At 44.8% G+C, this 12697-nt stretch overlaps 2 protein-coding genes across 2 annotated transcripts in view; both read left to right on the forward strand.

The window, feature by feature from the left end:
• Nucleotides 1–3656, forward strand: part of nol12 (nucleolar protein 12) — a 5763-nt gene extending 2107 nt beyond the window's left edge. The window contains exons 2-6 of the mRNA XM_050069997.1: nucleotides 1024–1129; nucleotides 1217–1265; nucleotides 1357–1502; nucleotides 2066–2163; nucleotides 3210–3656. Coding sequence (XP_049925954.1) covers nucleotides 1024–1129; nucleotides 1217–1265; nucleotides 1357–1502; nucleotides 2066–2163; nucleotides 3210–3405 — 595 coding nt within the window. The 3' untranslated portion in view covers nucleotides 3406–3656. The remainder of the gene's footprint in view (nucleotides 1–1023; nucleotides 1130–1216; nucleotides 1266–1356; nucleotides 1503–2065; nucleotides 2164–3209) is intronic.
• A 1281-nt stretch (nucleotides 3657–4937) lies between these two features.
• Nucleotides 4938–12697, forward strand: part of LOC126406170 (TRIO and F-actin-binding protein-like) — a 31357-nt gene continuing 23597 nt past the window's right edge. The window contains exons 1-5 of the mRNA XM_050070347.1: nucleotides 4938–5216; nucleotides 6379–6524; nucleotides 7252–7436; nucleotides 7839–9921; nucleotides 11546–11663. Coding sequence (XP_049926304.1) covers nucleotides 4953–5216; nucleotides 6379–6524; nucleotides 7252–7436; nucleotides 7839–9921; nucleotides 11546–11663 — 2796 coding nt within the window. The 5' untranslated portion in view covers nucleotides 4938–4952. The remainder of the gene's footprint in view (nucleotides 5217–6378; nucleotides 6525–7251; nucleotides 7437–7838; nucleotides 9922–11545; nucleotides 11664–12697) is intronic.

Raw genomic sequence — 12697 nt, forward strand, 5'->3', positions numbered from 1 at the left:
TCAGATAAAACACATTTTTGACTTGTGAATGAGTCAATGGAATTTCTTGCAATAATGAAAAAATACTGGCAATCATGTCCGCCTGGCACAAACCACATGTTTTGGACAGCTGTGAAGTGACAGAATGTCCCAGCATCATGGTTCTTATATTGCCAGATTCCAGAGAGTCTCCCCTCTTCATATATGGTAGAATATGTCATTTTCCAACTCGCTATGGTGAGATACATGTAAAAATGTAAGAATTTAGTAACACAGATTTGTTTGTTTCATTGATATAAAAATTAATATAAAATTCAGGCACATAGAAGGACATGGAATGATGTCTGGATAGCCCAGATTGTCCTGAAAAAAACAAGATATAGCATGTGTATGTAGCCTTTATAATGACTGTGATATGAGCTTAGAAGTAAAGGCAGTAAAAATACCCAAAAAACGCCTATCAGAATTGGTCAACATGCCTTTTCTTACCTTGCAGAAGGAATGAATATTACATACACTGAAAAGTATTGTATTTCATGTCTCCATCTGCTGGTGGGTCATCACAATAAGAGTATGCACGCATGATATGATGTTAATTCCACTACAGAAGAGACTTGATGATCACTAAAATTAGGTGGGGAAAAAAGTGTATATATATCGATATCGGTTATCAGTTATTGACCAAATAAGGTGTTAAATATCAGCATTATATTTATTAGTATTTCTAACATTCTGCCCTCCTCATGTGTATAAATAGGGAGGAATTCTAAAACACCTCTCAAAATGATGTAGTACAGGACAACACCTCTGCAAACTACAACCTCAGTAATAAATATTACATTTACACATTTTTGACAATGTCAACAAAAACTGGACATTATAAACTTCATCAAGGTAGAATTTACAGCAGAGCTGTTGCATTAGATTGCACAGATATAGGTAATAAAGTGGCCACAGGTGCATGTATCTTTTATGCTACATAAACCTGCTGAGACTTAAAAATGCTGCGGGTTTCTTAAGTTTGTTCCTCTTCTGCCCTGTCAGGGAATATTTAACTGGTTTCCATAAACGTAAGGTGGAGAGGAGGAAAGCAGCGGTGGCAGAAATACGGAAGAAAATCAAAGAAGAGCAGATCAGAGTCCGAGAGGAAGTAAGTGTGAAGTAAAAGTGGTGCAGAGACTTTGTGAGCACGTAAGTAAAGGATGTGCCAATGATGTGTTTTGTCATCTGCTTTCAGAGGCATAAGGAATACATCAAGATGCTGAAGGAGAGGGAGGACGCTCTCGGTGGGTTGAAAGCCAAATTTTACCGCTGGTTATTTGCAGCACTTGAGAAACTGTGCTTATTTTTTTTCCCTCACTTGATCCCATCTCACAGAGGAGGCTGAAGATGATCTGGAGGATGTGATAACCAGTACAACAGAGTCTGTGCAGTTCGATCACCCCAATCACACTGTCACCGTGACAACCATCAGTGATCTCGACCTCACAGGGGGTCACCTGCTCGGACCCGCAGCACATCAGGTAAACAGGAAAACCTTGATTCATCTTAACGACCTACAGGTGTGTTTTTCATCAGGCTAAATAATGTCAGTTTTACTGCTGTTTATATACACCCAATTGCCAGTTTATTAGGTACACCAAGTGCAAACTAATAAAACAGTCCTGCATGATTGTTGTAATGTTCAGTTTATGTTGAAACTGTCGAAGAAAGGTGGCAAATTTACTGTATGATCATTTTGGAGGATGCAGTATGTGTTGCTTTCAAACTGTATTAAACACAAAAGGGTTTCTGTTATTTAGCTGAGCCTCACCGAGGAAATTTTGTGGTCAAAATATCAGAAAAACCAGTCAGTACAATGCAAGTATTAGTTTTAACAAATGCTGCATATTATAACCCTCATGAATCTAAGATTTACTGCAGGACTCGGGTATTAGATTGCATTAGCTCAGTGTCCCTAATAAACTGGCAACTGAGTGTATAGCCCTGTATGGTCACTCTGACAGTAATCAGTACTTCAGTATTGAAGAAGAATGATACTGATGGCAATACACCTCCATTAACACTGAGAATCTTTGCTTTTAAGGTGAATGGGGACGGTGAGGATGAAGAAAAGGGAGAGGAGGCGGAGGAGAAAACAAAAGCAATGCCAAGAAAAGCTGGGGATCCAATCATAAACAAAAAGTAAGTTATTAATCATACAGGTCAACATGAGCGTTAAGGGTGTGTATCCCCACAGCGCTTAGGTGAGGTCGGGGGCTTTATAAAAAGGTAGTGACCAGGGGTCTCATTTATAAACACGCACAAAACGAGGCCAGAAGGAGGCGTTTGCCGCTTCACACACAAAAGTTATGATCTATTAAAACACATATGATGGGAGAAACTCTGACCCATGCTTATGAACATTTTGGGGAAGAGAAATTAGTGACGGAGATGGTGTGGTGGAAGCCTGATTGTAGATATTGTAAAATGTCTTAGTATGAATCCTAAGCATTGTTTTATAAATGAGACCTCATGCGCCAGACCCGAAGCAGCAGGCGTCCAAGAGACACAGTGCCGAAAAGGGCGACATGGGGAAGTGCAAATTCAACAAACACTGGCTATTTAACCAAAGATTTTGTGGCATGGTTGAAACTGGTACAAGGCCTGACATACGAGGCTCTCTGGATTTTATGCAAAGTGTTTTTCAAAGTCAGCACAATGCGAATCAAGGCAGTGGAATCCCATATGCAGAGTGAACAACACAAAATTGCTCAGATAACTCGGGAACAAACAGCAGGTATTTCCCTGTTCACCTTGCCACCACGCCTCCACCCCCATCTCTCATAGCAGCACCAGATCTGTGAACAGCATTCAGGTGTACGCCTACACAGATAGCAGAGGCACTGTGATGTCTGAACACGGTGACAAAACACCAATCATACAAATCAAATGAGTAAATAGGAGAGTCAAAAAGTTGAGTTATTTTAAAATTGGTCTTAAATTTAGCCATAAGCTGTAGGTATCCTGAATTGAATGCTTTGGTCAGACTTCACTTATTATTCACTGAATGGTTTGACTAACTGATGGACAGGTAACCTGAGCGGTGCTTCATGTGCTACACACCCCAACAACACAGTGGCGACATAACAACTGTCTGTTTCGACGTGTCTTCAGTTTGTCTGCCGGTCATCCTCCAGCCCTTCTCAGCCCAGCTGCATTTCTTTTTGTCCTCTCCCCCACTGCTACAGGATCCGCGCCCTAACTGCGTCGCTCAACACTGTCACCAGCAAGCAGCAGAGGAAATGGAAGCAGAAAGGCCGAGGTGGCCGAGGTCGTCACACAGACAAGAGACAGAGTGCCTCAGAGGGTAAAAACAGAGCCGGGAGGACCAGCAAGTGGCAGAGACGTCGACATACCGGGAAAAAGGTGCATCATAAGGAGTGAAAGAGCGTGTAGGAAAATAGAGACTTGACTGAAGAGACTGTGAGAGTCCCACACTCCAACAGATTGGACTTTGGAGTGTTTGTGCTCCTGTGTTTGAGCAGGAACACAAGCTGTTGGACTGTCTATCATGACATCGCTCAATATTTCCACTCTGCCTGCCTCTTGAAATCTTGTGTCAGACTGTTTTTGTAGTGTTGTATACAAACTGAACTGTAAGTTTTCATTCAATAAAAGATTCATCTTGCTAATAAGTGACCCTGTGATGCCGCCACCTCTGTCAGCGTGCTCTGTGTGGAATGTTTTCTCGCTATTGTTTAATAGGAAACCTGACGCTGTTGTCAACATCCTCTCTAGAACATCAGGAAATCAGCCCTTGGCTCTGCGTTTCCTCACAGCTCAGTGTTACCTGTGTGTCTGTGAGCTAAAGGAGAACCAGCCGCTGTGTGTCCTGCAGCTGATTCCTTATTCGAGAACCTTATACCTCAATGCTCTGAATGTATGTTAAACCCCCACCTCACCAGTGTTTATTTATTTACGTTAACTTGAGCCAGCGTGTGCCAGCTGTCACTACCTGCATGAGCGTTTCATTTCGCTTTCTAAAGCCCATGATATTTAATACAACCGCTCAATAGAGGAACCGGCAGGCCACTGGCTCCATGTTGGCTCCAGGTCCACGTGTGCTTCAGGGTCTTTCGCTGTGTTAACCGAGAGCCGTCATGGCCGTCACGGATGCTTCAGTTTCACTCATTGTCAGAGCAGCCAATCAGATGATTTTGAGGGTTTGGCAGCTCAGGAGGATAGAGAGCATGGGGGAAGAGGAGGCATGTGCCTGATGGGGGTCTGATGGGCAGTTTGTCCTCGGACTCTTGATGACAAAGTGGAGCTGACAGCAGGAGCATCTTATGAGGTAATGCTCATTATCATATTTACATCAAAATAATATTTCCTTTTTTCATTATCCTACTTTTTACAGCCTTAATAGCTTCAGTTACATTTATTTCTAGAGGCTTAAGTGCTTGTAAATGCTGTTAGGTTACAGTGCATGTGTCTTGTGGTTGGTAGTAACGCTACTCTGCAGGGCGCTTTGACAGTGCTCTGACAGGATTGTGTTTCACTGTCCTCCAGTGTGATTAGTTATCACCTGCCTTAACAGTTCCGCTTTAGATCTTCCATGAACCATGAAATAAAAGATCCTCTTTAGTATTCAGTCAGAGCCACTGCTCTGTGCTTACACCTGTCTCCAGTAATGCAGCGTCACAGCATGACTCAACACCATACAGGTTATTTGTTCTCAAAAACTATGCTAGTCTGGCTTTTTCTTATTTAATCTTTGTTGTGGATGATGCTCGTAAAATATTAAATTTGAACATAACACTACACTTTTAAAGTAAAGTGAGGTGCAAGACAAATTTCTAGCAGAAGTCCTTCATTTATACTTATGTTACTATTTGCTTTATACTCCATTGTGGCACTGCTCCTTGACCTATTGCTTCCCAGGTTTCTCTGAGGGATGCGATGATTGGACGGGCTCCCCCTCTGGACTCACCATGCCAGTCTCCGGCGATGAGCCCATCTGCCCCAAGTTCCAGCCCAACATCTTCGACCCCTCCCGCTGCCACGACTGCCTGCGCCAGAGGCACCTGCACGCCGGCGCAGGGGATAGCTCGGCCGAGGGAGCGCCACAGCAGAAATCCACTGGGGAGACAACAATCGGGACTAAAACTGGGACTGAAGATGGGATCGGATCAGGAAAGGGAGTGCTGTTAACACCGATCCCATCCCAGGCGGAGGAACGAGACACCAGCAGCAAGGTGAGAAAGAAGAGAGGGCCAGAGAGGAAGAGGGAGGGGGATGAACAGGGCGGGTAGGTAGAAAACGTGCTGAGTGATGGGAGTAGCTGTACCTGAAGATGGGCAGGAGGGTGAGAGCATGAGAAGTCATAGGTGAAGTCAGCAGCATGCTGAGGTTAAGGGGATACAAACTACTGCATGACTTGACTTAGACTGAACCGTCTTGAAGATCAAACATAATGTGAAAAGTTTCATTATATCATCTAGAATAGAAAACAATCTGTTGGAGTAGAACAAACTTCACTTGACTCCAAAGCCAGTGTTTTTCTTGGTTTGTATAGGAATCACTTCTCCTTGCACACAGTTCAGAGGTCATGTATGAGTCTTTCTTGCTTGTAGGAAAAGGTCAGAGAGTGAGAACGAGAGGTGACGAGGAGGAGCAGGGTGGAAGCAGTGGCCCCCATTATAAATTAACAAAGCTGGATCACTTACCACCCTCTTGGGAATCACTTGTAATATTAGACAAAGGCGCAACATACAGATACATACAGGCACATTTCTGTACAGTATAAAAACTGTGCCTACTTTATTCTATTTATCTGGCTGTCATGACATAACTACAGCTGTCTGGTTATAATCTAGTACACAGTGGATCATGAGTTGTACCTACCTAGTTCCACTTGTAGTTTTCTGGAAGTTGCAGAGGTAAATGCCAATCACTGACATATACAGACAGTGAAGTCACAGTTTTATGTCCTTTTTAAGACGTCTTAAGGCGCAGAGAAGGCTTTATAAAAATGTGATGAAATATTAATGAGGAAAGCCGCGAGCCAGGTCGAGTTACAGAGGTGTAACCCTAATCGAACAGCAGACTGAACATGTGACTGTGTGTCAGAGAGGACAGAGGGGACAAACACTCTTCGGCTAACCCTCAGTTTAAGGAGATGGAGCCGGACAGATGGATCTAGGATTTTTATCCATGTGCATTCCTCTGACGTAAAGACTGTGTGCATTTTTAGTGAACCTGTATGCTGAGAAAGCTGATATCTGGTAAGGTCTTTGGTGTCTTTGTTTAGAGATACAGTCCCCGTCACATCAGTGCCTCTTCCTCTGTGCCTCAGAGAGAGTTGGAGTTTTCTGCAACGTTGTGATTGGCCAGTGTCTTACCTTGTCATCCTATCAGGAGGATTCTGACGCTCTGTCAGTGGTGAGCAGCTACTGTGATGTCAATGGAGGCCGTCTGGGTTATGGGGAGAGCTCTTTATGCATCCTGAGCCCCGACTGTGAGCTTTATATCTGTGACGGCGACGACGACGACAGCACTGACAGGTAGGGGTACCAGATGGTGAAAATAAGTCTTTAGAAGAGCTAGAATTGTAGAATTTAATGTAAATGTTAATGTTTTAGTGAGATCGATTGTCACCACAGAACTGTAAGTATCATTTGTTCAGTTCACCATGTTCTCCGACCTAAAACTTTTGTGTTGCCTAATGCACTTAGATTGTTACTAAGGCTGGGTATCAGTTCTCAATACCTTTAGGGTATCAACCGAAATATACCAAGTAATATCGAAACTTATTCTGTCAAAAGTGCCTGCATTTGATCCTTATTGTACCCAGATCTAGGAAAAAATAATATTTGTATGGTTTTGCTTGCAGCCCGTCACTGCAAGCATTCTTCGATTTAATGCGACGTGTGATTGGCCCACTACTACAGTGTCACAACCTGTACAGTCTGTAGCATGGTGACGGAGATGGCCAAGATATGCCACCAATACGTTAAGAAGTATGGCTACATTACTTTACGAAGTTTTCAAAGAGGTATCCAACAGAGTACTCCATTGGTATTGGTATCACTTTAAGGGTACTGGTATTGTTGATGGTATTTTATGTTTTAAACAACACCCAGCGCTAATAGCTACTCTATGAAATCATTCTCCGTCTTCCCTCTTTTGCCTCTCACCTTTCTCCCCTCCTCCCTCGCCCTCCACATTCTCCATCTCTCACCTCTCCATCTCTACTCTCATCATTCTTCTCCCATCTCCTCTTCCACGTAGCTGTCGTGACCAGAGCGACTACCAAGAGTTCAGTGGCTCCGTCAGCGCAGAGGAGGAATACCTGCCGATCCGTCGCCACTCGACCAAACTCGGCATGACCCGACTCGACCCTCCACCCCACCGGCCCAACCCTCGGGCCTGGATGGATGAAGCTCGAAGCAGAGACAGTTTCGGTAGACAATCAGGTACCTGAAAGCTGACCTCGTATATTGTTTGTCAAGTGCTTCATTAATTTCTTGGCAGATAGGGAGAGAGAGTTGGAAGAAATGTAGCAGCACAACCCGATCTCTCTTTTGGACACGTCTTATGAGTCCTGCACACCAGTCTTCAGTAAACCTATGACTTACTGCACTTGACCAATCCATATCCAGTTACAGCCAAAGGTGTTCTTTACTTGGCAATACTGTTTGATGTCACCAGCTGAGGTGTCCCAGAGCAATTATCAGTAATACAATATAGCTCGGTTTGTGTCAGGAAACCTCAAGTAGTTGCTCTGTAGTTGATCTTTGATGTGTGCATCTCTTATTTCTGCTACTCCTCCTTCTTTCTATTTCTGTCACACTGTGTAACTTCTCTTTTTATTCCAGGGTTAAAAGAAGACAGGCAGAAGCGGGAAAGTGGGTACTTCTCCCTGGGGAGGGCAGCGGGTGCCCGTTCACTGCGTGACACCAGCCCGCCTACTCCTTTCCGCCATTTTGAGAGAGGACATCCCATCTTTAACAGCAGAAACGTAGAGCCCAAAGACACCATTCCCTTCAGAAACCCTAATCTTGGTGTGGCCTCTGAAAGGCCGTTGCCGGAGGCTCTAATTGAGGACTTGGATGCTGAAATCCCACCTCCTGACCCCTATGAAGTTGCCGTTGAGGTTGAGGCACAAGTCGGCCCCCGCTCTCCGAGTCCTACTCCTTTTAAGATAGCGGAGTCGCTGGCCTCAAGTAGGCGAAAAGGTTTTGGCAGTTCATCTGGCCGGGGAAACCCTTCTTACTCCTCTTCCTATCAACAGTCAGGACGTTTTGAGTCCTCAAGGCAAGGCTCGGCTCTGCAATCTCGCTCTTCTTCTCCCTCACGTGGAAACTTACCATTCAGACGCAGCGAGTCCACTGCTTCCCTCAGCAGGCATAACTGTGACGGTGGAGGGTGGTCTCAAGGGACAGAGCCAGGATCCAGAAGCTCTTTACAAGGTACACATGGGCGCCGTGTTGAGTCAGGAACTCTGCCAAGAAACTTTAAATCATTTGCAAGTTCATTCAAATCCCAGTCCAGCAGTGTTTCTGATTTTAGGAGTGCTTTGAGGAAAACCGAAGTTAGTGGTTCTTTGAGTGGTCGGGGGTGTGACAGCAGAAACTCATCTCCCTCAAGGAGGGACTACAGTCCTTCAGGCCAAGTGTCTCTTCGCAAAACTGAAACTACCAGCAGTTTGCCACGCAGACATGGGAGCGAAAGTCGTACTTCATCTCCATCTAGAAGAACTTCTGACAGTCAGAGAAACTCACCCCCAAGGAGAAATTACAGCTCGTCTAGCCAATCCCCCCTTCGTAAGTCTGAATCAATTATGTCTCTCAGTGGACGTAGTCATTATGGACGCTGTGGCTCCCCCATAAGAGAAGGTTATGACATTGAAAGCCAGGCTCTAATACGTAACCAAATAGCTAAGAACGGACTGAATGATCAAGAAGATGAAAGTCCCACAGTGTCTCCATCCAGACGAGGTTACGACACAAGTCAGTCCGTGCTCCGAAAGACTGAATCAAGCCCTGTCGGTGGCAGTCGAAATCGCGACAGCCGATGTTCCTCTCCTGGAAGGAGAGGCTATGAAACCTCTACTCAGTATCAACTTAGGAAAACAGACACCAGTAGTTCCTTACATGGTCGCCGTGAAAGTCGCAACTCCTCCCCTTCCAGGAGAAGCTATGAAACTCCTTCTCAGTCTCTGCTGCGCAAGTCCGAAGTAAACAGTTCTGTCAGGATTCGTGATAGCCATAGTTTGCTGCCCTCAAGGGGAAGCTATGACGCACCTGAACAGCGCTCTCTGCGGAAAACAGAGACAAGCAGCTCCATCAACAGCAAGAATCACAACAGCCGTAACCCCTCTCCTGTTAGAAACAGTGATCCGCCAGGCTACTCAATCCTCAGAAATGCCACTAATGGAGAGTCCAGCCATTCCTTTCAGAGAAAAAACACTTACCATGACTCCAAATCTGACTCCAATCGCTCACAGCGCTCATGGCGGGAGTCAACTCATTCCCTCCGTAGTTCCTCATTATCTCGTGCTGCTTCGCCCTCCAGACAAACCGCAAATGGCAGCAGAACAGCTTTCGTCACTTTGGATACACCCAGGAGCCCTGGCAGCATCAGATCTGGGGTTGGTAGACATGGCCATGAGGATCGCTGCCCCTCCCCTAATGAGAAGAGGCACTCCCACCGCACACGGAGCCCTTCTCCTTCACCTCAGATTCGGCTGAGGAGGGAAACCTCCTCTCAGAGCTCCATGGAGTCGTCAGAGTCTGGCCAGATGTCGGTGGGAACCACAGGACGTAACAGGGAGGAGTATGCCATGATGGCTGATGTTCCAAAGGTCAAAATCATCCATCAGAGAGAAGTGCCAGGCCATGTGGGGCCGCCTCAGAGTCAGCAGCCCTCTCGAAGACAGGAGCTCTTTAAACCAGCCAGGTCAGACTCATATTACACCACAAAGAATGGGAGGAGTGGTGTTGGCAGCATATTAAAACACACTGTAAAACAGGCCAGTTACTGTATGTTATATGGTATTGAAAGGTCCAATATTATAAAAACTCAGATTTCCATGTCTTTTTTATTATAAAGTAGACAAAGGTGCTCTGTAAATACTGTGAAAGTGTTAAAACTAGGGATGTCAGTTTCAGTTAATTTTGCTTTCAATAGTTTGACACTCATAACAAGCAACCAACTGGTAATTTTTAAGAGAAAAACAAAAACAAAAAAAAAAACCCAAAGAATTATCTGAAATACAAGACACCTTACCTTTTAGTCCAGCGCTCCATTGACTCACAGTGCTGTAGCACCACATTTCAAAGTGCTATTCATCCAAAGGGTGGTAAATTTTAATGTTTTGTGATGTAACGCCTTTAACTTTTTTATTCCGTTGGCTCTGTTGACAGATTGCATGCTGCGCTAACGTTCATTGTGGCCACTGCACACCCTCTGGTCCCACCGGTTAGCTAAAATAAGCTTAGGCTGCTCTGCACTGCGCACCACCCATGTGGGTTGGTAGCTAGTTAGTGGCGCTGCTCAATTGCCTATTGCCACTGGTAACATCATCCTAGTGGCGGGGCAGCGTTGTTGCGGAAACCCTCTGGTCTCCCCCCAGGTATCCCCAGTGAGTAAGTGGCTTGATTTTGAGCCGCAAAACCCATTTAGCATTGTTAGCAACATTAGCGCCACTAGCCCTGCAGACACTGCTAACGGTGCTAACAGAGCTATCAGTGGTAACACAGCAAATAAAGCTAAATGGGGTTTGTGGCTTAAATCAACCCGCTTACTCAGCAGGGTGACTTGGAAGAAGACCAGAGGGTGGGCAACATGTTCCCACAACAACGCTGGTGGGATATAATGGCATTACTACAGCTAATAGCCAAATGAGCGGCGCATCTAGTTGATGCTAGCTCCCACCAGACCCAGGTGAAGGGCAACACAGTAAACTCAAGAGTAGCAAAATTAACCCACAGACTGACTGGTGTAGCCGGTGAAAGATATTCTCAAGTAACAGCCGGTTAACAGTTAACCACTGACATAACTAATCGGAATTCTCAGTCCAACGAGAAATGTGCACAACTCTGCCTTTAAACAAGGATGTCCGTGAACGCTGTGATGTCACAACTATACTATGTAGGGATAGAAACTGCTGCAACAGTGCTGTTACGGTTATTCCCCTGGCAATGATAAGAGTGCAGAGACAGCGAGAGCGACGATGTAAAAGACCTAGAAACCCTGAGCAATCACAGCAGACTGGGCTTTTCAGGAGGGGGGCTTAAAGAGACAGGTGCTAAAATGGAGCGTTTTAGATAGAGGGTGAATACAGGTATGTCAAGGCAGACAGTAAGAGAAAAAATTTATTTTTTGAACGTAAGAGCTTGTAAGCATGCTCTAATGGAAACCCCCCAAAACAACTATGAACTTAAAAATGAGCATAATATGGGACCTTTAATTGTGTGAAACTCCTTGTGGTACCCCTAGATGGCTTTGCTTCTTCCACACCATCAGACTGAATGAATGTGACCAAATTAGACACACTGGTGACCTGTTTGTACGGTTTCAGCCACTCCCTGAGCAAGCATCCCTCCAGAGAGTGGGAGGATACAGGGGACACTGAGAGAGACTGGCACTACAGTGGCAGTGGGTATCTATCCCGAGCTCACTCCACCACCTCATTGCAGGTAGGCCGGGTGGGATGAATGAGAGTTTTATTAAAGAATAAAAAGAGCTCAGTAAGCTGTGTTTTTTTAACTTTTGATTTAGCTGTCAAAACCCATGTGTTATGAGGGTATCCTTGATAAAACTAAACATGACTGTCAGAGTATTACATTTAGTAAAACTCACTGATTCAGACACATATTGGATTTTTGAGATTTCAAAGCACAGAGAGTGGGAGCAGAACAGAAGGGGCTGGGAATTAAGCATCGAAACGCTCTAGTGGTGTGTGCACTGCATTAAGGGGAGACACTGCAGGTGAATAGGGTCAAACTTTTAACTAATATACATCAACATTAAACTTTCTCAGTTTTTGTTTATTAAAAATCTTCAGAAATGTAATGTTTTTTTGTTGTTTTTTTAAATATGTTTTTGGGCATTTTTGCCTTTAATGGATAGGACAAGAGAGAGGGGGATGACATGCAGCAAAGGGCCACAGGCTGGACTTGAACCCGGGCTGCTGCGGCAACAGCCTTGTATATGGGGCGCCTGCTCTACCACTAAGCCACCGATGCCCCAGAAATGTAATGTTTAAATATGCAAATGAGGTTGTATCCAATTAAATTAAATTTGACAGTTTTTACAGAGGTAATTTTGGATCCCATTTTATTTATTCATTTTTCGTAAAACTTATCCTGTTGGGGATTGTGCTTATCCCAGCAGACACTGGGCAAGAGGCAGGTTACACCCTGGACAGACTGGGAGACTATCACAGGGCTGACACATAGAGGCAGACAACCATCACACTCACATTCATACCTACGGACATTTTAATTTAATTTAGAGTCGCCAATTAACCTGCATGTCTTTGGACTGTGGGAGGAAGCCGGAGTCCCCCACCCTGGGTTTTGGACCCTCCACCCCAGGATTGAGCCAGGAACCCTCTCGCTGTGAGACAACAGTGCTAACCACTGCACCACCGTGTCACCCAGATTTTTAATCTCATTTATCTCTCTGTTAATCAGAAAATACTGTCAATGGCTATAAAAAAAAGTCTAAA

Source organism: Epinephelus moara, chromosome 18, assembly GCF_006386435.1.
Source record: "Epinephelus moara isolate mb chromosome 18, YSFRI_EMoa_1.0, whole genome shotgun sequence".
NCBI classification, from domain to species: Eukaryota; Metazoa; Chordata; class Actinopteri; order Perciformes; family Serranidae; genus Epinephelus; species Epinephelus moara.